Source organism: Alligator sinensis, unplaced genomic scaffold (assembly GCF_000455745.1).
Source record: "Alligator sinensis unplaced genomic scaffold, ASM45574v1 scaffold59_3, whole genome shotgun sequence".
NCBI classification, from domain to species: Eukaryota; Metazoa; Chordata; order Crocodylia; family Alligatoridae; genus Alligator; species Alligator sinensis.
Genome location: NW_005842856.1, coordinates 611,613 through 635,421, shown reverse-complemented (window position 1 = coordinate 635,421; position 23,809 = coordinate 611,613). Strand labels below are relative to the sequence as shown.

At 44.2% G+C, this 23,809-nt stretch overlaps 1 protein-coding gene across 1 annotated transcript in view; it reads right to left on the bottom strand.

Moving 5' to 3' along the window:
* Positions 1-1,823: 1,823 nt before the first annotated feature.
* ACER2 (alkaline ceramidase 2) overlaps positions 1,824-23,809 on the bottom strand; it is a 28,209-nt gene continuing 6,223 nt past the window's right edge. The window contains 9 exon segments of the mRNA XM_006035590.3: positions 1,824-4,070; positions 4,072-4,225; positions 4,857-4,906; positions 4,908-4,976; positions 12,207-12,258; positions 12,261-12,343; positions 15,220-15,330; positions 15,332-15,359; positions 16,285-16,413. Of these exon segments, the coding sequence (XP_006035652.2) occupies positions 4,040-4,070; positions 4,072-4,225; positions 4,857-4,906; positions 4,908-4,976; positions 12,207-12,258; positions 12,261-12,343; positions 15,220-15,330; positions 15,332-15,359; positions 16,285-16,413 (707 nt within the window). The 3' untranslated portion in view covers positions 1,824-4,039.

Here is a 23,809-nt window from a genome sequence, read left to right as displayed (position 1 = left end):
AGCCTGGAGCTCTTGTTTGCTTCTGCAGCCAGAACAATAGGGGAAGCAGTGGCCAGCTAGGAGCTGGGGGGAGGAGAAAGCACCAACAGTCTCATGATTTTTTTTTTCCTAGCACACTGGTTAGCTGTATAGTGATAAAACTTATCATTTAGAGAAACTCTCTTATTTAGTAGATTTGGGAATGGGGAGATTGTCCCCCAGGTCACAACCAGTCTGAGAGACAAAGGGTTTGCAAAGACTTGCCTAGGGCTACACAATAAAACTTGTTGTTTAGTTCTTCTCTGTCATAGCTGACAGTCTTCACTGAACCTGATGATCACTACAACCTGTGCTGGACAGTTGGGCAGGGTGCAACTTAGAGACAAGTTTAGAAAGGCTAATAAGCTCAACATCTAACCAGCATCTACAAAAGCTAATGCCAGGCTGAACTAGTTTATCTCCCAAGGTTCCACCCTGCCCTGCCTTCTTGCGTGACATTATTTTGATTCTGAGCTGATTATTTGAAACTTGAAGTGATAGTGACCATTTCTTTCAGACTGTAGAAAAAATTATGGCGCTTGGAATTCAAAGTTCTTTTTGCGTATAGTAGGCAAGTACTACAGTGCAGCTAGGCAACTCCTACCCCACTGTGCAGGGCTTCAGCCACCCAACCGACACAGTAAGCAGGCACCTGCAAGAGGCCGAGTGTGTAGAAGGCAGACAGGAGCTGGAGGCCCACACACTGGGGCATAAGGCATCCAGCTGCAACTCCACCCCTGCCCAGAGCAGCACAGGAGGAGGAGCTGCTGGAGGCAGGGGGAGCAGCAGCCCCACTGAGAACCTATGTACTCAGGGCTAGAGTAATGGTGGCTGCAGGGTCACCTGCATTGTACCATCTGGGCGAGCTGTGCTGCACATGCCTCCTGTTTCACCCCCCATCCCCAGTTGGCATCGCCTCTATATACCAGTACTCAAAAAAACAAAACCAGGGCAAAAGTTATTTTTCAAAATGAATTTTTTTTTTTTTTTTAGTATATGGTATGTTTTTATCTATACTTTGTTAAAATGATATCGTCTGAAAGATTGTGTGTGCAGCCCTGAACAGCTCACTGAAACTTATTTTAGCTGGTGGGCCACTTAACAATTGCCCACCCTTGCTCAAGGGAGCAAACTAAAGGAAAGAAAGTAGGTTCCATAGACATGGGATAATCTGTAAGGTATGTGGACCTGATGAGCTAAGAACTCCCATATGTGGCAGTTCACTACACCCTGCATCAGGAGGTAGGTCTATGGCGAGAAAGAAGCCATATGGGATTCTCAAAACTGACCAGCCAGAGGGAAAGGTAAATGGAAAAGGAAAATGCAAAAGGAAATTCCATCCCAACTCACCCAACAAGAGCACTATTCAAGTATGTGCTATATTAGGCAATTCCTTTTAAACCCTGGAAGTCATGTCATCCATCTACACTAATAATTTTTCCAGGTATCCACTTAAATTCAGCTAAAAGGTCTTCTTGTCAATAAGCACTCTTTTGGGGTTTTTTGGTAGGTCAGAGATGTGATCTTTACTTTTATTTAAAATTTAAAATTAAATTAAAATTAGTTAAAATAGGTTTAAAAAATCCCTCAGTTTTTAATAGATCTGCTTCCATGGTCATATATCCCTTCCCCCTTAAATTCCTGCAAAAGGTTTCATTGTTGTCCCTCCTACCACCCGTATGAAGCACTAATTTGCGCCCACTACTACTTGTACTACCGCATACTAATACTACTGACTGTAATGCAGTCCTTTGCAAAATAAGCAGCGCTGGAAATTTAACGACGAAAGCAAAACATTTGTTCTAAACTTAATTTAATAGTGCAAGGTATAACATGCAAGATATAAAGTTTCAATACACAGAACTCAAGTGAAACAAAAAACAGTACATGTATCATTGTTAGAGACCATGAACCTTCCACATCTGGGTGAGTGTGCATTTAGAATTACAGGTGTGCATGAATCAAGGGAGTGGGCTTTTACATCTGGGATGTGCCTGTCAGAAGTACCTGACGCGCACCTGCCTGCATGTAAATGTGTATCCACCTTGGGGCTAAACAAAGTTGATCCTTTCATATCCATATGGCTTAATGCAACTTTCACATAGAGAAAATGTATGATATTAAATACTATTAAAATAGTTCTACCTTACAAGTAGGCAGCCATAATATTTTCACATTCTACCCAATATGCCACAACACACAAACTGAATCTAAAAACATAGCTTCTAGTCACCTCCTAGCAACATAGATGCTAATCCTGTACACACACGTCACTTAACACACCAAATATGACTAGTTATGCATGTGCTTAACCGTTTGTGGGATTTCAAGTCTTAGGCGCCCAAATTCAGGAAGCCACATAAGCACATGGTGAAAGTTAATTATGTGCTTCCATGCTTTCTTGAATCAGAGCCTTAGTTTAAAATCTCAGTTATGATTTTTCTATTACTTTGATGTTTAGAGCCCAGTTTTCATTATTGGTTATAACTCTACAAATCACAATGAAAACATAAATAGCACCTGGGCTTTAATGCAAAGATAAAAAATTAAATTGTCTCTAAAAATGCAACTGTTACACTCAGAAAAGTCAGTATTCAAACAAGGTGGACTGAATGCTCGTTACAGTAGAACACTGCAGCATTACACTGCATGTTCCACAATGGAATTTGTACATCATCAGTTGAATGATCTCTTCACCTATTACAAATACAGTAAATTAATCGTTTAGTAACAGAGAGTACACTTGCGTTCATACAGTTCTGTGTGAACCGAGTGCTTGGAAGTCACAGTGGCATTCACCTTCCTAGCGAGCTGTTATGCTATGTTGTGCACCACAGAAAGTAAGATGTGACAGATAAAGCAATGAAAGTTTGTTTTCATTCTGTTAATAAAGTCTTAAGCGACATTCATCTTGGTCACCTCTGGTAGCGTGAGACAAGTAATTATTGGTGTTCACAAGCAATACCAAAAAAACGTATTTACAACATACAAAACAATTTGGTACACTGTGTTAAAAAGACTTTGTTGGAACTAGAAATTTATCAGACAATATGAAAATGATTTAGGCTCCAGCATGAAAAACCATCCAGATGAAAAAGCTGGTAATAAGACTGTTTTAAAACCTGAGCGGTATTACAAGGTTGAGTATTTACTAACAGTATCAAGAGAGTAAAGGGAGATAGAGATTAACAAATATCACTAACAAATATCAGTGATTATCCAATTGTTATATTATATAACAAATATCAGAAATTAGCAAAGATTAACAAAACAACACTGTAGCAAACAGATAGTGCACAAAATTTAATTAAAAAAAGTGTGCGTTTCTCTCAGACACCCCCCCCCTCACCCCCACCCCATAGCAGAACCAGGTGGTGTAAATCAACAGAACTCCACTTAACTCAATGGAGTTGACTTCACCTATGAGCTAGCTCTTAAGAGTCAGAAAGAACCAAAATGTTTAGAAAAACAGTTTCCTGTTTGAAACTCCCTACAAAAAAAAAAAAAAAAAAAAAAAAAAAAAGAGCACATACCTCTAGTTTATAGGTTTCCTTTAAGAGTGAGTGCAGAAATATTTGCCTAGATCAGTTCTAAATAATTTGGGACCAAATCCTGCGGTCCTTAAAATGGACAGAATACCCAAAACATCAATTAACTTCAGTGGGTGATTGGCTCAATTAAGAGAGTCAATTCAAATTGAGACAATTTGACCTGGATCAAAACAAGAGCAGCAATCAGTCCTGTCAAACTACACTACTGCCACTTCAACATTAGGTGGCCAGCAAGAGCCTGCTGCAAGGTGGCAGTCTTGTCCCATGAACGAACTGCACTAACTGTACAGACACGGAGGAGAAAAGACTCTTTCAATGCCTCTTATTACAACATTTGTCAGTGTTGTGCATTAGAAAAAATGCAAACAAAAATAAAACCAAACCAATCCCTAGTTATCATAAAGCAAGCACAGTCTGCAAAGAAAAAAAAAAACAAAATAAAAATCGGCCCCTCTATGATGCGGCTGACTTCATGTAATCTTCACAGGCGATTTCTTGTGTGCAGAGAAGGGTGACATAAGGAACACCAATGAAAGGCCATTTTTCACTAGGCCAGAACTTTATGACAGGGCCTTGTTCGGGGATTTCAGAGGCAGCAACAAAGTAGGCAAGGTAGACACAACCCAGGTAAGCAGCAAGACAAATGAGAATGTGCCTGCAGAGAAGGACAAACACAAATTAGTCACATAGCACAATGCTCGTCAAAGGCATATGAAATCAATCTGAAGTTCTTCTCAAGTTCTTTGTCTTCACCTTTCTCCCATCCCTCCTGAACATGACTAGTATCAACTCACGTCCCTTTTGGACAGGCAAGACATGCAGAGAACTATTGCCCTTCACTGCACAATCACAGCATATTTTACTTCCAAAATAGCCTCAACTGCACATACTTCTGGGCATGCAGTGAGAGGTACTTACTTGATGGACTCCAAGGATATGGCCTTGAATAAAAAAGGACTTTCATTCATATTTAAAATGACTATGAAGGATAGTCACAGCTTTTTCTTTAAAACAAAAAAAATAATTATTCCCTCTCAAAGTTGTTATTTCAAATGGACAATGATTCACTGATTTATATTTGGAAGACTATTTTGCAGCTGAAACCTATTATTTAAAAAACAGGCTGTTCAGAATTTGAATAGGCCAGAAACCACATACATTCATCTACTGGAGTATGACGTGCTGTTGGTTTAGTAAGGCTGCGACTTCTGGCTGTGAAGTGCATGTATGCATAAGACACAGTACTAAAGGACAATTAAATTGCAGAGCTCACCTTCAGCACTTATCATACACAGTGTAAATATGGAAAGTTAAATGATGACCAGATCTCTCAAAATCCAGCAGAAAAGTGCTAACATCCAAAGATCTGAAAAAAGACCCAGCTTGCACACACACAAGTTCTCACAACTAAAAAAAAACCCCAAAAAACCAAACAAACCTACATGGACCAATTGGGAGACCTGAACCTCTTCAGCCTGCTGGAGGGGGATCTCCGGGCTGCCTACAAACTCCTCGGGGGGGGGGCACAGCAAGAAATAGGGGATACAATGTTTACCAGAGCACTTGTCAGGGTAACTAGAAATAATGGCCACAAACTGGAAGAGAGCAAATTCAGATTGGACATCAGGAAAAAATTCTTTACAGTGTGGGTTGCCAAAATATGGAATAAGCTTTCCAAGGGAGGTGGCGCTGTCCTCTCCTTTTAAACACCTCCAAAGAAGATTGGGCAGACACCTGGCTGGGGTCATCTGACCCCAGCACTCATTCCTGCCCAGGGCAGGGGTCAGACTCGATGATCTAATGACCCTTCTGACCCCAACATCTATGAAACTATGAAACATTAAGTAGTCTCCACTGGAGAGCAGGAGGCAAGGGCTGAGGGAAACCCCTGCCCTATTTCATTGTTCTTCTTTCTAATGGACTACAGAAGCTTCCTGGAAGATAACCAGGAAGGTACTGAGAGCTGCTCTTGGCTGTGATGCCTGCCACAACGCAGCCACTGCGTTTCTATTGCTTTTGTATTTTACCAGGAGAGGAGTGGAAGGGCCTCTTCCCTTCCCCCTTCCTTCTGGGACTGCAATAACTGGCGGTGAGCAGCCCCAAGAATGTTCTTTGGCGTCTGTAGTGAACTGTGTCGTAACACAACACTACGGAGAAAGGAAACACGACTAGTGCAGCAGGAAGCACAGGGACGCTGAATACATGAGACATCAAGGCCCACTCCCAGGGGAGCAGGGGGGACCCAGGCAGAGGGAGGGCTGGCTGTAGGGCCACGAAGGGGTCTCCTTGCTGCTGTGAGCTGTGTTGTTCTGGCACTGCATCCCTTGTGCGAGGGGCACAACCCTGAGGTGCCACCCCCACTGCTGCTATGTAGTCAGAGGATGCATCACCAAAGCAGCATGGAACTCGCAGCATCATGCAGCTTTCCTGCGCTGCTCCACTCTTGCCTGCAGTGCCGGGCCACACCTGCCACACTGTGGTGGTGCTGAAGGAGGGCAGCAGGGTGGGACCTGGCATCCGCAGCGGGCAGCCCACACCCACCCCGCACACAAATCTGGGGAGCACAGGTTTCCCTTGCCCCCCAGGAATACATGTAGTGGTAGGGAGCCAGCCCCTCTCCCCACCCCCCAGATGAGCCTTACAGGGCCCCGTCCTGCTCTCGGCTGGGGCCTTGCAGCCACACACTGGGGCCCCGGGCCCCAAGCACCGCCCGGCTGGGCAGCAACCCCAGCCTTGCCCAAATCCCTCCCTGTGTGGGCCTCAGTCCCCCCACTTACCTGCAGGAGCTGCTCTCCAGGCTGCCTGGCAGCTGTGTCTATATACATGCACATGGTACTCCCTGCCTGGCAGCCCTCCTCCCCCCAACCCTTGGCAGGCTGTACCTCTGCCAGCCTGCAGAGAGCTCTTCACAAAACTGCAAAATCTGTGGGCTTCTCTGCTAAAATTAGAAATACATATTTTCCCTTGGTAAAGGGGGAAACCCACATTTTACTCCGTTTTTCTGTGGGCAATGGAAAACCCGGATCCCTGGGTCCAACCCAGACTGCCAAACATATAGGCCCCTTCTCTCAGGCACCGAGCTCTTTGTGAATTACCCACTCCACAGGACTAGCTCTTACATTAACATCATCACAGGCAGGCCAATAGCCCACATACAAACCTGAGCACTCTCTCTCATCTCCACCTACCCCAGCCTTGTCTGAAGGCCAGAGACCCATGGGCTGCCTCGAGGTCCCCACCAGTCTCTGCACAAGTGGTACTAATCAATGCTGTGGTCAGTGGCCAGGGGCAGGCATTCAAGCACCCTCCACCCGCAAGGGAATTCTAACCTCAGAGTGCATGTTCCTGTCCGGAGAGACACTGGGCCTGGTGCCAGTCATTGGCTCTCACAGACTGCATACAACTGACCCACTGGACATGGTGAGGGGGCTCCAGAGTTGACCTGCTAGCACAGGAATGGGCATGGCCTGAATGAGGGAGTAGGAGAGCAGAGGGTCTCGAAGGCCTTGGGCTATTTCCCCTTCAACCCTGGTGGAATCTAGGTCCCAAGGTGCTGCTAGTGCAGGAAAGAAGAGGCACTTTCCCTCCTTCTCTCTCTCTCTCTCTCTCTCACTCACACACACACACACACACACACACACACACACACTTTTAGTTCCCTAAAATTCAAGGAAGGGCAACTACCTCCAGGGACAGCCTCGAGAGCCTGGTGCACTTGCAGGGGAGAACGCCAAGACCGAGGAGTTGCCTGGTGTTACTGCAGGAAAGAGCATGTGGGACCCAGCAGCCTGGGCAGAAGGCACCTGGTTACACAGCCACCCTGATTCTGCTTCAGGATGGGGCAGCTGTTCCCAAACCAGGCAGCCCTGAGGCAAGGATGGGAACAGGCAGCTGCACAAGTCCAGATCTGCAGGAGCATTTCCTTCTGGGGTCCAACCCTGGCAACAGTTCCTTTGCTACACACAGCCCCTTGGGTCCTGCAGGGCATCGGCTGCTCTATGGCAAAAGAAATCCCGCTCTGCCCCACTGGGAAACTGCTCCCATCTGCACCCAGCTCAATCAATTCCCATTACAAGAAGAAAACAGGATGGGGAGCATAGGGCAAGGGATATGCAAACTGGGGAGGCTGCTCTGTATAAAAATCGGTCCCGTCACATCCCGAGCTACACCCACTAGAGCAATCTGGCGCCTGCAGGGTCTGTGCAGCGACCAGCCAACACCCTAGAGCTTTCCCAGCATGGGGCTTGGGCTTCCCCCGATTGGGCTGGCAGCAGCTCTGGAAGGTATTTTACCCTCCCATAGGGCAGGGCTGCACTGATGTTGTCCTGTTTCATACCTTAGTTTTAGGGTGCCTGGTCCCAGGTGCAGCTGGTGGAGTCTGGAGGGGCTGTGAGGAAGCCTGCAGGCTGTGCGCCTCTCCTGAAAAGCCTCTGGGTTTGGTTCCAGAACCTGCTGCATGACCAGGGTCTGACAGACTAATGGGAAGGGCCCAGACCCCCTGGGCAGCTGAAGGAAACAGTGTGGCTGTCTATGGTTTTCCACAACCAGGAGATGATAGCTGTAGAAGAGCAAAGGGTGTTAGAGGAAGAAAACCTGGGCTCGCTCCCTTCCCCTCAGCATCTGGAAGGCAAGCTGCCTCACCAGGGAGGGGACAAGCTGCATGAGCAGCTCAAGCAGGGCAGCTGGAGAGCCCGTCCTGAGGCAGCAAACTCAAGCAGCCCCAAGACAGGGCTAGGAGCACCAGGGAAACAAAACTCTTACCCTGACAGCTCTACCCCTTCGAGGGGCCAATTGCCAAAGCAGGGAAAGCAGGGGCTGCAGGGAGGCACTACTGTGGTCCGGCCCCTTGGAAGTTCCCCTGGGAAACAAAGCCCTATTTGGGAACAATAAGGCTGGGCTAGATCAGGGGAGGAATCACCTGGTTTCAGTTCATCTCAGGTGCTACATCTCAAGGCAGGATAGACAAGCTGCACCTGAAGCCCAGAATCCTGGGCTGACAGGCTGGGAGCACCTAGCAGAGAACCCAAAGGGATGCAGGAAGCCATGAAAGGGAGGACCCTCCACTGGAGAGCAGGAGGCAAGGGCTGAGGGAAACCCCTGCCCTATTTCTTTGCTCTTCTTTTTAAAGGACTACAGAAGCTTCCTGGAAGTTGACTGGGAAGGTACTGAGAGCCGCTCCTGGCTGCGACATCTTAACAGCAGGAGCTTTTATTTACACTGCTGTACTAGGGTTGGACAAGCCGCCTGTTAGGCCTGTGAGGCTCTACTACAGGCCATAACTAACTATTTTGGACTATTAGAGACAGATAGCTGAGCCAGTTTTCCTTCTCGGGGAGAGCATTCTTCAGCAAGCCACGGCGGGCGAGTATCCCGAGGAGGCAGTGTACCCCTTAACAGGGGGCACAGTCCTGGTCTCAGCTACAGTGACTAGCAGGGATGGCCTCCTCCTTAAGAGGAACAGCTTGTCTTACCCAGGCTTCCTGTTTTCCCCTCCCAGGCTGACTCTACTGGGCCTACCTGCCAGCAATCCAAATACTTCCAGCTGGCCCCAATCACCACATGGTTTTAAGCCGCAGCACTTTCAGTGGCCAAGTAGCTACTCAAAATGATAGATACTTCTCAGTCTAGCCCTGGGCTTCTGACTCCCTGGTTCCATTTGTTGGCTTCATCCTTGTTTCTGCCTGTCCTGCCTCCTGACCCCTTTGTTCCAGACCTTCCAGCTCCCATTTCCAACCCACATCCATCCTCTGACAGCCAGCTTCTGACTTGTGGCTTAGTTTGGCATCCGCTCATGTCCACATCCCATATAGCTATACCCATCTGGTCTGCAGACCCTGGTTAGTGACTCTGTGACTGGATCCCTGCTTCCTGTTCCTGACCTCCCCCTCCAACTCTTCCTTGCCCTAGAACTTGTGACTGACATGGTGACTACCCATGTCTTGGTCCCTTACAGGTCTTGGCCTCTGGATCTCCTGGCTCTAAGTGAAACCCTTGTTTCCTGACAAAGTCTGTTCATATTCTCTTGAGTTGTGACCCTCTAAGGTCACGCCCTAACTGCCCGTGTCCCAGCTGTACCCCTGACAAGCATGAGTGGAAATTAGGTGCTGAATTCTCCTAAACTTTTTAGTAGGATTTAGATGCACCAATAGACTTGGCACCTTTGAAAGTACTCCTTTATAGTGCTTCCTGTCTTACAGTCCAAGTTAGCTTTCACTGGAGACTATAAAGGTCTTTTTACAGGAGTTATTTCCTTGAGAACAAATATTGGAGTGAGAAGAATCTTCCTTAAGAAACAAAGGGCCTGATTTGTCACTGTGTAGGTTGGGATGTAAAGCTAACATAAAATCAGAGCCCCCTCTACACATTATCATGCAATTAACTGGTTAATTATGCAATTACCTTGAGACCAGCTACATGTACAAAGGAATTATCACACCATAAAAAGCTGTGACCAGCTATAAAGTTAGACTTTGAAAATGTGTTGTTATCAAGCTTCAAGTAATACATGTAAAAGAGAGTCTCCCCTCTGGACTCCCAGCTACAGGGGCATACCATGCCCACCCAGGGCTATCAATACAGCAGCTGCGGACTCTCAGCCCCAGCAGCTGTGGACCCTGGGTCCCAGCAGCACCCTAAAACTACCAGGATCCAGAGACCCACAGTCGCAGACACTCGGTCCCTGCAGCATGCCTCCTGGAAAACCCCCGGAGAAGGAGGATTGCCGTGAGGGTGATTCCCTGATCCAGGGGTGTGATCCTCTAGGCCCAGGGGTTTCAACTGGGTGCATGGGGCTCCCAGTCACCAGAGCTTGCTTGTTGCTAGCAAAGAGGGAGCTCAGGATCAGGCTCCCCCCACACCAGCAATAAAGCATAATGGGATCTAATGCACGAGCCCACAATCGTGCTTCCTGCTATGCATGTGTGGCAAGGCAGGAGGCACAACTGTGTGAATCACACATTAGAACCCATCACACCTTTACCTACAACTGTAAAGGGGGCCTTAGAGTAACACAGTGCTGGTTTAGACTCCATATAACCATCCACATGGAACAAAGGAAAATACTGGCCTTGTAATTTTCCCCCCACCTACCTAAATGAATTTCATATTGAAATTCCGAGTAACTGCATTTTGATTTACAGCTGGATTACAGATTACACTTGAAGAGAAAGAATCCGGTTCTGGATTTAGAACAATGCAACTCCAAAAACGCAATTTAAATCTACTAGGGATCAGCATGGCTTAAAATAATACCTTTAATTCTTTGCTTTTATATTTAGGAATAGATCTTAAAATGCTGCAGGTATTGCACCCCATGCTACATAAATAAAAGAGCTGTGCTTCAGCTGAGATCCTTCATAATCACCCGTTCAAAAGCAGGGTTGTCCATGCCCTTCATTCTTCTAAAGCAGGTAATTAGGAGTGTTATGCAGTTTAATGGGAAGTACTGACCTCTAAAAATGAGATGGTATTTATAGGCGTGTCTGGCACTTGACAGTATAGTATCCAAGCACACCCCAAGTTAGGGACTTCTCCTTGCAACTCCCTCAAGAGGGACCGTCTCTTAATATATATAGTTTATGGATGGGAGACCCAGGCATAACTAGTTTCAGCGACTTGCTCAAAGTCCAAAGGTATGCGTCTCCTACTTGGCTCCATATGGTTGTTAATGTTAACAGTCCCATGACGATGTTCCATTAACATCCAATCAAAATAGAGTTGTAACAATCCCCACCCAGTGTCCTTGCTCCAATTTCTTCCTTCCCTGCTAGTGATGGTTCCCACACTCCTGCTACTGCATTTCAGTGGTGTTTTGATCAAGAAGTATTCAAAGACCATTGGCAAACCTTGCTGTTCAGAGTGGTTTCCCACATATTCTGACACAGGGAATGGTGGGGCACTCTATGCAATATGAACACTGCAAACAACAACAACAGCGCTGGTTCCCTTGTATTTGCCTTCTGGCTATGGAACCTGTAGGGCTGTGACTCTCAACCAGGTACCATGACACCCTAGGATGCCATGAGATACTTTTAAGGGTGCCATGGGGTGCTGCACAATATTAGCATTGGTAGAAGTGCAAATGCCTACACATGATCCACAAGATAGGCCCAGAGATTCCAAAGAGAAATCCAAACCGTCAAAAACATTCTGATCTGTTGTGGTCTTTCTGAAAACCAAAAAAATTCTTCTATTTTTCTGTAGTCAAGAAATTAATGAAAGTTAAGAGCTGGCATTTTCTGAGGGGTGCAAGCCAACTGCTCTAGGGGTTCCAATTTGAGGAATTTTCTCTGGAGCTACAATGACCAAAACCATACCATTTTTTTTGTTTGTTTGTTTCTGCAATGGAAGACTGATTCTCAAGTAGCTGCAACAGGTAGGGCTTTAATTGAGGCCTGCCAAAAGATTGCGAGGCTCAGTAAAAGAAGATCTGATGCTTTGCTGGTATTTTTCTACCCATCCCACCCTCTGACACCATGCATTGAGAGAAAGCAATTAGAGTGGCCTGTGTGCTCCCACAACTACAAAAGCAGCTACTGCCCATGCTCTCTTTCTGGATCATACAGTTGAAAAATAAACTTGTATAACTGGAATGAAACTCTCAATGAACACGTTAAGTTACACAGAAGAGATGCTTACCTCTTCAACTCAGCAATGAGCAGAGCTGTGCAGGGAACACCCAATGTCATTATGAGATGCTGTTGATTGCAGGCTTAATGAACGCAAGGCAGGTAGTCACTCCAGAAAGGACACCCACAGCAGCTTTAAATCTGCTCCTGAATAATTTAAAAACAAGAGTACATTTTGTTTTAAAAGCTACAATAACAATATTCTAAACACAACTGTAATATAACAACTAAGGTATAACATTTCTTTCAGCATACATAAAAAGGATGCACATTCTGAGGATAACCACAAGCATAGTATACCAACCTGGAGCTCGATCTTGTAAAGTTAATCATATACAAATATGCAAAGTTACATCACATGCACAGATACGTTTTTGCTATCTTCTGAATTTAATATAAAACAAGCTTTGGAACAGGAGGCTCCATTCTTACCTCTCTCCTACCAGTATAAATCAGGTGCATTTCCAGTTCCATGAATGGAGTTATGTTGGATTTAAAAAAGTGATACGTTGTCAGTTTTCATGATTTATCATTAGAGTCTTATCATAGGTATTCTTTTCTTTAAAGCCCCAGCTCCTGAAATCATGTTACTTGAGAATTTCATAAAGAAGGAAAAGAAGGAAGGTTCTAACCTTTATGGTTATGGAAAAATTAAACTTGCAAACAAGAACTTTAAAGAGTTAAAATCCACAAATGATAGGATAATATATATATATTTTTAAAGTCAAAGATAAAGCCAAACTTTATTATTTGGAAAGAGACTTCAGCTTCTGTGATTTACTTTTCAGGGCTAAGGTTTGATCAACATTAGAAGGAAGCCTTATTTTTTTACAGTACACTGCTTAACAAATTCATAAAATCAAACCCACTTAAACTCTGTTTAAAAAAACTTTCTGTTTGGAAGACAACATGCCTTAAACATCCTGTTTCTGGGGTCTATCATCTGTAGGGGAGGAAACAGCTTCCAAACTGATGCCCTCTAGAAAATTCAGAATCTGAATGAATTTCTCTCACGTTTTCAAGGAAGTCAAAATGAAGGTGTTCTATAGGAATATACCAATTGAGCCACACTTTGTGCTACTCTTCTTAAAAGATGCAGCCTATTAGTAAGAGCCCATGCAAAGCAGGGGCTAACAGGATGTGAAACCATCTTTGTACCTTTTGAGAGACCAGTTAGGAATCCTTGGATGGTTGCCCCATAGACAAGAATAACAAAGTTTAGTCAGTCCCCACTTCCGTCTTTGACCAATCCCTGCCAGCCAAAACCACACTTTGACTGACCCTTATGAAACGTATATGAGAGGACCATAGGGCTGTCAACATTGGCCAGCCCTGTATCAAAAAAATTCCCCAAAGATCATAATGCCCCCAACAGGGATGATATAAAGGCTCTTCTACAGAGGACAAGATCTGCTTCACAATGTATAACTCATAACCATAAAACTGATGCTGGCCATGCACAGCAAATTTTTTCTTTTTAAATTCTACATCTGTAGAAAAGCCCAGGTATGCTAGTGTAGCTCCATTCCCCAACTCAGATAGGCATGGCAATAGCTTGCACTGAGCTCAGCCCATCAGCACCAGAACTGCTGTTAGCTTTGGAAGACACATCTCTGTCAGTTACTTAGAAGTCTGAAATGAAGGTGAATAAATGGATATTAAAATGACAACTGGCACTGTAAGAATATGCAAAATAGATAAAAGTACAACTTTCCTGCCTCTAGCCTTAGTGTCTAGAAGCACTGAATGTGCAGGACACTACGTTCAGTAGTTTTTAAAAAGTTTGGAAAGTGAAGAGAAGGAAGAATTAGTATGTGACAGTGATGAGGATGGAATAAATAAGATTATAATGCAGTTTGGCAGAAAACATTCTTTCCCATAAACCTGACTGTGAAAAGATAAACTGACCTCTCTAAAACTTCTACAAAAAGAAAACCTCCTCGAAATTTTGCTGACAATATCAAATTCCAAGGTAAAGTGTTGTTCTGGAAAATTCAGGGGAAACGTAACGTAACGTAACGTTATATTATCCTGATTTTGATGTCAGCCAAGATCAGTTATGCCTTGGGATTTTACTGATGTAAATTTGAACCCAGATTGCAACAGGAACAGTATTTCATACCAATAGTTTATTATTCCTTTTATTTAAATAAAGACCTCTCAGCAATGATGTTTCAAAAGGAAATTATATTGTGAATCTAGGCAGGTAACAGTCAGTGGATGTCACGCAAGGTTATATGAAGTAATGACTGAATTGCCACCCCCTCACCCCCCACTTTTGGGGGAGGCAATTCTTATGTAATGATGGTTTGCACAATGACAGCAATTTGAGGTGTGCGCCAGGAGAGAGGCAAATACAGAGTCTTTTAAAAACCATTTAACCAGATTGGTAACAGAAATAAAAACACACGGGTACAGAGAAGTAGGAAGCAGTGCAATATATTAGTATTAACAGTTTTAAAAGGAAGAACAACTTCAGTGCTCAAACTGCTTTGCTGTCACCTTCTTTACTCAACTATACTACAAAAAATTGCAAATATAGTTATGGCCTCATGTTCTAACAGGTTTTTTCTTGGAACCATGCCCTTTTCTAACACATTTATAATTATGCTCTTTTTCTAGCCACACAAGAAAGAAAAAACAAAAAACCTGATGCAATATGATTTACCCCTAAACAATCTCTACTCCCAGCCTTTAAATACTTTGCATGCGCTTAAACTTAAATTTGAACTTGAGCCATCTCATTGAACTCAATTACTTCTCACAGGGCTCAAGTCTATGCATGCTTGCAAATACTTGCTGAATCAAGGCCTAATTTTAGACAGGATACAATAAGCGGGACTGGAGGTAACAAACAGGATGAAGGGAAAGGGGCGAGGAAGAGGAGTAGGAATAAATACCAGTACAATGGCAAGGTTATTCAGGGTAGTCATGCACAAGTTATAACATTAGTGAAACAGGCCCAAAGATACAAACAAGAAATCATCCTTATCTTTTGTACCGAGTTATTGAAGATATATTACCTGTCATTTCGAAAAACCCTGGGCAGGTATCTTCTGGGGAACCACATGGCCAGAGCACACACCAACACCCAACGAATGGCCAACTCATCTAGCACCTGACCCAAGAAACTGTGTGGCATGGAAGTACACCGAGCCAATTCCTGGAGAAGCCAAGTAAAAGTCAGTTACGGTATTGTATGGACTGAAATACACTGCTTAGATGGATGCATTTAATAGCAGATGCTTTGACATGGAACTTGGTCTGTTTGGAAACGACTGAGCTTTAAAAAATGATGCTGTAATTCTCAAAAGGGTGATTCAAACCTGTGACAGCCCAAACTTATTGCAACACAAACCATTTATAAAAGTGCACGTTACCTTTAAATAGCAAAATGGAGCAAATGTAAACATGGGGGTACCAGTATTTACTGAAATAGGAAAATGGCTTAAAAACTCTCCATATTTCTTCTAAAGCTATACACACCATCCTCCCAACCACTGAAGAAGTGAAAGGTAGCCATAGCTGGTGGTTGCAACACCATAACAAACTCATAGGTAAAACCCCCCACACGGCCTCATGAAACCAGGAAGTGTGCATAGCTGCTCTCTATTTTGTACATATAGAATCTCCAAATCGCCTGCCGTCACTGGCAAAATAATCGTTTATATACAAAATGGATGAACGTGTCATTGATTTGGGAAGAAATTACCAGTATGTTGCAAACCAAGGGTTTTTGTAGAGTGCTGACATTCTCCTCAGTGTGGCTCAAACACCTTTAACTCCCAGTAAAATAACAGGACTTGATGAGGGCGAGTGCCATTCAGGATTACGCCCAAATATAACAGGAGCAGTTACATAAATGAAAGACAGACAGGAGCCAAGGCCAGAGTTCCAACCGATCTCTATGGTAACACTTCCTTTACAAAAGTGCTTATGCTTCGGTGTTAAGCAAACTGAAGCTGACTTTGATAGATGTCAGGGCTACTTTGTTTTTCAAAAACATCAGTTGAGGGCAGGAAAATCTAAATTCCTATCTCTCTTTCGGTTCATACATGAACCAAGACAAAGAAAATAAATCAACTTACCAACAACAACTAGCAGAGTCCATATTAAATATATTCCACTGTTGAAGAAAGTTGCATATTGACAGAATAAGCACATACATATGGGTGGCAAAAACAGTATAAATAGAATTAAACAAATTTCTACGGTTTCTAGACTGTCTAAACCTTCTAGGGAAAAGAGCATACAATATGATCGGAGAAAAAACTGCTTGGGCAAAACTGGTGAGGCCTCCAGGTTTGGTGGTGGTGGTGGGAGTCATTGCATTGAGCAACAGTACGAATGTACTCTATACTCCACTGCATCCTGAAATTACTTTGTAAATATACCCTAGGAGGAACATTGTTGTGATTCAACAATAATTTATATTATTGTAATTCAAAGGCTGTATAATGACAAAATGAGATCAAGAGCAAAGATCATAGCTGGTGATATCCTCTCTCTCTCAATGTTGGCCACCTGCGCATGGAAAGAAAGTGAAGTCTTGAAGCATTCCAGGATCAGCAGTAGAGACATTCAATTCAAGTTTTACTAATGACCAGTGAGTGGAGGGATGGCTGTCATATTGACAGGATTGAAAAGTAAATCAGAGTAATAAAATGAAAGGAATTTCAAAAATGTCATCTAGTCCAACTCCCCCCCTTCTCAAAACAGGATCATCCCTGTCTAAATCATTCCAAACAAATGTGTCCAGTCTGCGGTTAAAAATTTCCAATGATGGAGATCCTATAACTTCTCTAAGTTATCTGTTTAAGGTCTCAGCCAGTCCCTTAGAAAATTCTTCCTAATTTCCAACCTAAATCTACTTTGTTGCAATTTAAGCCTACTACTGCTTGTTCTGCCCCTGCAGATGCAAAGAATAATTAAGCACTACAATCTTTGTAACAGCCCTTTATCTATTCAAATACCATTATCAACTCTCCCTCAGTCTTTCCTTCTCTAGACTAAATGGTCCACATTTTTCCAGCCTTTTGTCTGGAAAATGCCTTCTTATCATGCCTTCTAGATCTCTGATTTCTATGTGCTTTCTTCCCAACTCTCTTATTCTTGAAACTGTGTTGCCCCAAACTAGACACCATATTCCTGAGGAAGAGAGAAGAAAAATTACTTCCTGTGACTTGCCTATGAACACACACTTATTAATAGGGATCAAATGCAAAAATAAATAAATAAATAAATAAATAAATAAATAAATATCAAATAGGTTTGGGTTAGTACATATTTTATAGGGGGAAAACAATCCCCAAATATTCTGAAACCTTTGAAGTTCTTTTTATACTTGATTTTTTTTTTCCTGGAAGGCTTCATGGATAACTGGAGAACTGTGGGATTAGGTCAGAATTGGTTATAGGACAATGAAAGATTTCAGAATACACTTATGGGTATATACTGCAAAAGTGTACCCAAAGATCATTTTTATGCATGTAAAATGCATAAAAGCAGGTAAAAGCAGAAGAGAATATATACTAAAAAGCACTAACTCGAGGGCCAGGGATATGTTCTTTCCATACAGCATGTGCATGTAACTCATGAACACCAAACGACACCATTCGCAATTAGAACAGAAACTCCATCCTTGACCCTGTGGGTGAAGTTCTGGGAATGCCAGAATTGTACATTGTCAAAATTAGCTCCCTTGGAAGCTTGGAGAACTGTCCCTATACATATCACCTACTCCTACCTTAAAACAAAGGAGGGCAAGGGCAGGGGAGCTGATGGCTGCTTTTAGGCTGCACCAAGCTGATGGATAGCAACTCTACAATTCCTTCACTGTGTGGCAAGGGGAAGCAAGAGGATTACTCCTCTTGCATTTCCACTAGTTACCCAAGTGAAAGAAAGCACTGCACCTTTGCCAGGGTCCCACCAAGAGGAGGAATTATGACTGCTTTGAGGTATTCCCAATGGACTTGTGTTGAAAGTAAATGGGAATATAGGTGGATGAAGAATGTAGGACTGAACACTTAATGGGTCTGTTTTCTCCTTCAACCATGATTTTGTCCATTTACTCCCTTGCATGCTGTCCCCACCCTACCTGTGAAGAGAATTCAGGGAGATTAAGATTTAAATGTCTCAATTAAAACAGCAAGAGCAGACTGTGATGCTTCTAGCATTGAAGGACATAGACACTAAAGAAGCAGCTTTGATTTGGAAGTGTGGTACGCAAGATGTGTTCAAAATCAAATTAAAGATTACTCCTCACAGAGCTGCATTTTCTTCAAAAGCCTTGGCCTCTGGATTTAAGTTACAGTAAAATATTTAGAAAAAGGCAAATCTCCTGTTCAGCTCAAAATAGCACACGCGCTACTAGAGACATTGTCAAGCTATGCCAGCCAAGTCCTGAAAACTGTACAGCTTTAAAAGGAAAGATTAAACTGAAGACATGGAAGAGACTGATATTCAACAAAATCCTAACTCCTGTCCCCAAAAGTAAAATAGCTCGGCTCCTGTAGACTAATGACAAAAAAGAAACATTCCAAGGTTTATTTAGGACTGGCCTTGAGGATTGTTACAGGCCTTGTCAAAATGGACAGGGAAGATTTTAAACAGGTTAGAAGCCACATCTCATTCTTTTAAAAACATAAATAGAAGAGCAGCCCCTGATGCTACACAAAGGCCTGATGCAGCCTTTATTTGGCTTAAGCTGCACAGCAAATTTGCAACAGACTTCAACAGTGCAATCATTTGATTTTGGTCGGCAAAAGACTTCTCCAAGTGAAAATAAGGGTACTGTCTCCAGACTGTCATGTAAATGTGCAATGCAATGATAAGAGCTCACATTTGCTACAGAGCAATGAGCTCTCCCACAAGCAAGATTCCATTGTAGCACTACTGCAAATGAGTCTTTTGTGGCTGCAGGATAATAAGCTTTGACACTTGGCATTTGTCTTACTTCTGTTCTGGTTTGGGATGTAGTTTCCACCTGGATGGCCAATATGAAGAAGACAAAAGGTTTATTTGTAGAGGTTTCTCTTGAAACACTATAAAAGAGGGCTACCATACTGGCCAAAGGCCTGTAACACGTTCAAGGGCTATAAATAAGTTCAAATTAGCCTATTCATTGGACTAAACTTCTATCCTTAACAGAGAGCACCATTTCACTAACCAGGCGGAAGTGGCACAACCATGCTGATTTTTGCCATCTAATTTTAGTATACACCTCCTCTCTAGTCACTCCCTAGGGTGCATTTTAATTTTTTAGCCTTGCCATTTTCAAGCAGTGAAAGCATCTACCCCCTCTCCCCCCCCCGCCATCTGCAATTCAAAAGACATCCAGGATAAGTGATTATGGCTCAAGACTATGCAGTCAACCTATCCTGTTACTCAGTTAGTTCCTGGTAATCCAAAAGTCAATATGGTTAACATCAGTGCACTGCAATAAATGGATGCTGAACAGGGTTGACAAGGCAGGAATGGAATGAAGTAGCAGTCCTGGAAACCAAATGCAAACCTTCCAATGGATTAGGGAAAAAGGGTCACCCTTTAAATTTACACAATCCCATATTTCTCATCATGCTTCAAGTGATCTTTGTCTATTTAATATCTATAGAGCTAGCATCTATGGAACATGGACCAGATAACAAAAAAAGACTAACATTCTCTACTTCCTTGCCAGTCAATAACTTGGGAAGAGAAAAGAACTGTATCCCCCAAGTGAATCTTCCTTTCAACCTGAAATCGGAAAGAATGGAAACTTCACTTTAACTCAACTTGTAGAATGTCATTAATTGACACACACTGGGGAGACCTAAAGCAAAATTGCTAAATGCAGGAGGGTACTGGAAGGCATCAACAGAATGTTGGAAAATATAGCAGAACCCCACACTTTTTTTCAAATGCTTACTCACTGGAGTACCCCTTGAAACCAGTGGTGACACTTTTGTGCATGTCAGGCCTGCATCTATGACCCTATCAGTTTAATTTAAATCTTAATTTAAGACTTGCAATGCCAGGCTCAAACAGTTTGATTTTTGTTCTTTTGGGATTTTCTTTTTTAATGCACGGAGCCAGCAAGAAAAAGGGACATTGACAAGAATTACATAATCCCTTACTGGTTTTAGTCCTTGGAGGCCTCAGTGTATAAAAGGGCTTTGGTAAGTGAATGCAACACATGTTGTTAGTATGGAAAGAAACAGAGCCAGGAGACAAAAGAAACTAAGAGTTTATAGGAGGATGAGGTTAAGGAAGAAAAGAGAGGGGGAGTTAAACTCCGAATACAGCCAATGGACTGTCCATCTAAATCAATAGCAGCTATAGGCACAGAGTTTCAGTATCTGACATGGGCTGGGATGGCAGTAAGGCACAAGGTTGACAGCCCAGAGTTCTCAAGTTTGGGGTCACAGCACTGGGAGGGGAGGGGAGGGGAGGGGAGGGGGGCAAAATACAGCCCAGAGGTTGAATCCAGCTCAGCAACAGATTTGATCTGGCCTGTGGGTAGACAGCCACCAACTAATTGGATCTGGCTCGTGAGCCACTAGCAGCTCCAGCTGCTGTTTGGGGCCAGGTGGGCAGGACTGAATCCACCCAGCAGCATTAGCAGTAGACCTGGGCAGGGCTTCTGCCACAGTGAGCAGGAAGCAGCATCAGCTGTGGATGTTGCTGGTAGGTTGAGGAGCTCAGACGCAGAACCTGCCAGCAGCATCCAGAGCTGAAGCCACTGCCCTCCTGGTGCAGTGGAAGCTCCCACCCAGAGCCCCGACCCAGAACCTACCAGTGGCATCAGCTGTGGACCCAGGCAGGAGCTGCTGCCATGGTGGGTGGGAGACTATGTCAGCTATGGGCACAGCCAGCAGGTTCCGGAGCCCCAAAACCAACAGCTTCTGGAAAAAGGGGGAGGAGCAGGGGCAGAAAGACAGAGTGAAGGGAAAGAAAGACAGACAGGCAGACAGAGGAAAGATGAAAGAGACATTAAGTGACCCTCTAGCCAAAATAATTGCTCACCCCTGCCATAGGAGATGTGCTCGTGCCATGGCCTGCCAGATTCAAATGAAATCTTCAAATTCTGATAAATACCTTGTCACAAGGACATGTTCCTTTTCTGTATCCCATATAGATACTGTAACAGGGTGGCCTCTTCTTCAGGTCTCTGCTGGCCACCCTGCTCTTGGGGACACCATCTGCTTCGCTTGCCTGCCACTTTGATGGAAAAATATGAGAGTTGTTACTAAGGCAGGAGGCTAGCCATTACTTGCCCTGCTGACAAGGGCCTAATACCCACTTGGACCCATGCCTCACAGATATTACTCTGGTCTATAGCCTATGGCAGAGCAAACTGGGCACACAGTTGCAGCTCTTTTCTGCAGCCCTGGAGGGCCACGCACATACCACCCCTCTCCCCCCCTGGGTCCCACTCACTCCACTAGCTCTCACCCAGCCTTATTCATACTGCCCTCTCTTCTGGGCCACACACATACCACCCAGCCTCACCTGGCTTCGGGCTTAGCTCTCCTTGCCTCAGCCAGCCCTGGTGCAGTCTGTTGGGTGTCTCCCACTACCCTCACCTGAGCGTTGACCGAGCGATTTGACAACTGCTGGCCTACTTCGCTCCTAGGTGGGCCACTATGCCCCCACTAGGACTCCTCACTTGCCCGCATTCACAGGGCCACTCTGTTCGTTGCCTCTCACTCAGGGTCTCTTTCGCACCCCCAGGCTTTCCTGTGCTGCCTGGGCATGGCCCCAAGTCCCTCTTCCAGCCTGAGCTCCGTCTCTGGGTTCCTTAATGAGCCCTGGGCTCCCCCTGCTCCTTAGAATACCACCAGGGATGTAGGGCTAGGGTTATAAGGCACCCCCAACCCACCTTTCACCAGGGAGGTAACTAGCCTGGCATTTCCTGGGGGCTCCCACACCACTAGGAACCCCACCAGGTCACCCTTCCCCAGCAGGGTACACATCTTACCCAGGACAAGGGCCCACCTCCACCCCGTAGCCCCTGCCCTTACCTCCCCGACTCTAGCTGGAGCAGCCTCTCGGCCTGGTGTTACCTCCTTCCTTCCTGCAGCAAACTGCAGCCCAGCTTACATCCCTGGGTCCAAAATGGCTGCCCTCATCAGGCACCTGGCTGCTTCCTGTTTTCGGCCCTTAAAGTGGCAGGCACCCTAGGTGCCCTGCCATGGATATTCACTTTCACGGAAATCTGTGCAGAGCCAAACTGCTAGTAAGTCCAATTTATTATCTCCCTATTGCGCATATCTGCTTAGTTAACCCTGAGAAGTAATGGGAGAAGAGTTTCAATTTTAAGAAGCTCATGAAAGAATAATATGGCTGAAAGGAGTGGAAATAGCTCTGGAATTCAGTTTCTTGGTGTTATTTACATCCATTCCTTCAAACAGCTGGGAGTTCATGTAGTTCCCTTTAATAATGGACTATTATTTACTGAGAACAGAGGTATTTTTGTATTAGGGCTTCCCCTCTCCTTTTTTTTCCTTTTTTACAATTCTTTCAACTACTGGATTCTGTAACCTGGGGATGTCCATCAGTAAGAGTAATAAATTCATCCCATGAACACGTGGTGTTTTGTTCCAATTGGCTGCATATTAATCATAAGGCTCCAAACTGTCAATTACTGGGTAACTAAGTTTTACAGCCAAATCCTCCTTCCTTTGGACTTTGGCCGTATTCCTCCCTGCATTCCCCTGCCCCACTTTTCACAGGGGATACTTTGTATTCCCAAGGAAACAGGGGGGGGGGGGCAGGGAATGCAGGGAGGAATACAGCCATTCTGATTTAACAGAATTATGCACTCAATTTACATGGATGTAAATGGCAACAGAAGGGCTGAGAGAGCACAGAATCCAATTGACTGTATCCAGGTGTTACAAATTGGCATAGCTTCTGTGTACAGGACCCTTTTGGTTTTGTGCCTATGAAATAGCGTCACTAGTTTCCACAACTAAAGACAAGCACACAAACTAAGCAGTTAGGGGGAGGGGGAGGAAGCAGCTAACAATGGAGGCATAAGTGTTCATAGTCACCATTTTATTTTTAAAAATCCCCAATTTTTGGTTTTAAAAAGTAACCCCAAATCCACATTTTTCCATAATTAAAATGAAACGCCTATATATATATATATATAAATAAAAATTAGTGGTGTTTCATTTAAAATCACAGAAAAATGTGGATTTGGGGTTACTATTTTAATTGAAAATTGGGGGTTGTTTTAAGTCAGAGAAAACCAGGATCTCTGGTTATAAGGAATCATATAATTAGGTGTACCTCATATGAAATCATTGTAAGAACAAGTGAAAGTTGGTCTTTATTAGAGAGCTTGCAACAGGGCTGTCGCGGCGGGGTCCTTCAGGAGGGCCGTGATCTCCTCAAGGCCCTCTCTCCGCGCTAATTTGGCCCAAGGGCACCCTCCATTCTCGCCCGCCACGTCTTTGCTTTTAAAGTAAATGTAATAGGGAGGCTGCCTTGCGTCTCCTTGGGCACGTAAACTCTTGAACCCCTTGTAGGTCTCCCCGTACACTGGGAGCTACTCAAGCACCCTAGCCTTGTGGGGCTGTGCGTGGCTCCTACCACCCCTAATACCACGCCCCAAGCCTCGCTGATGTA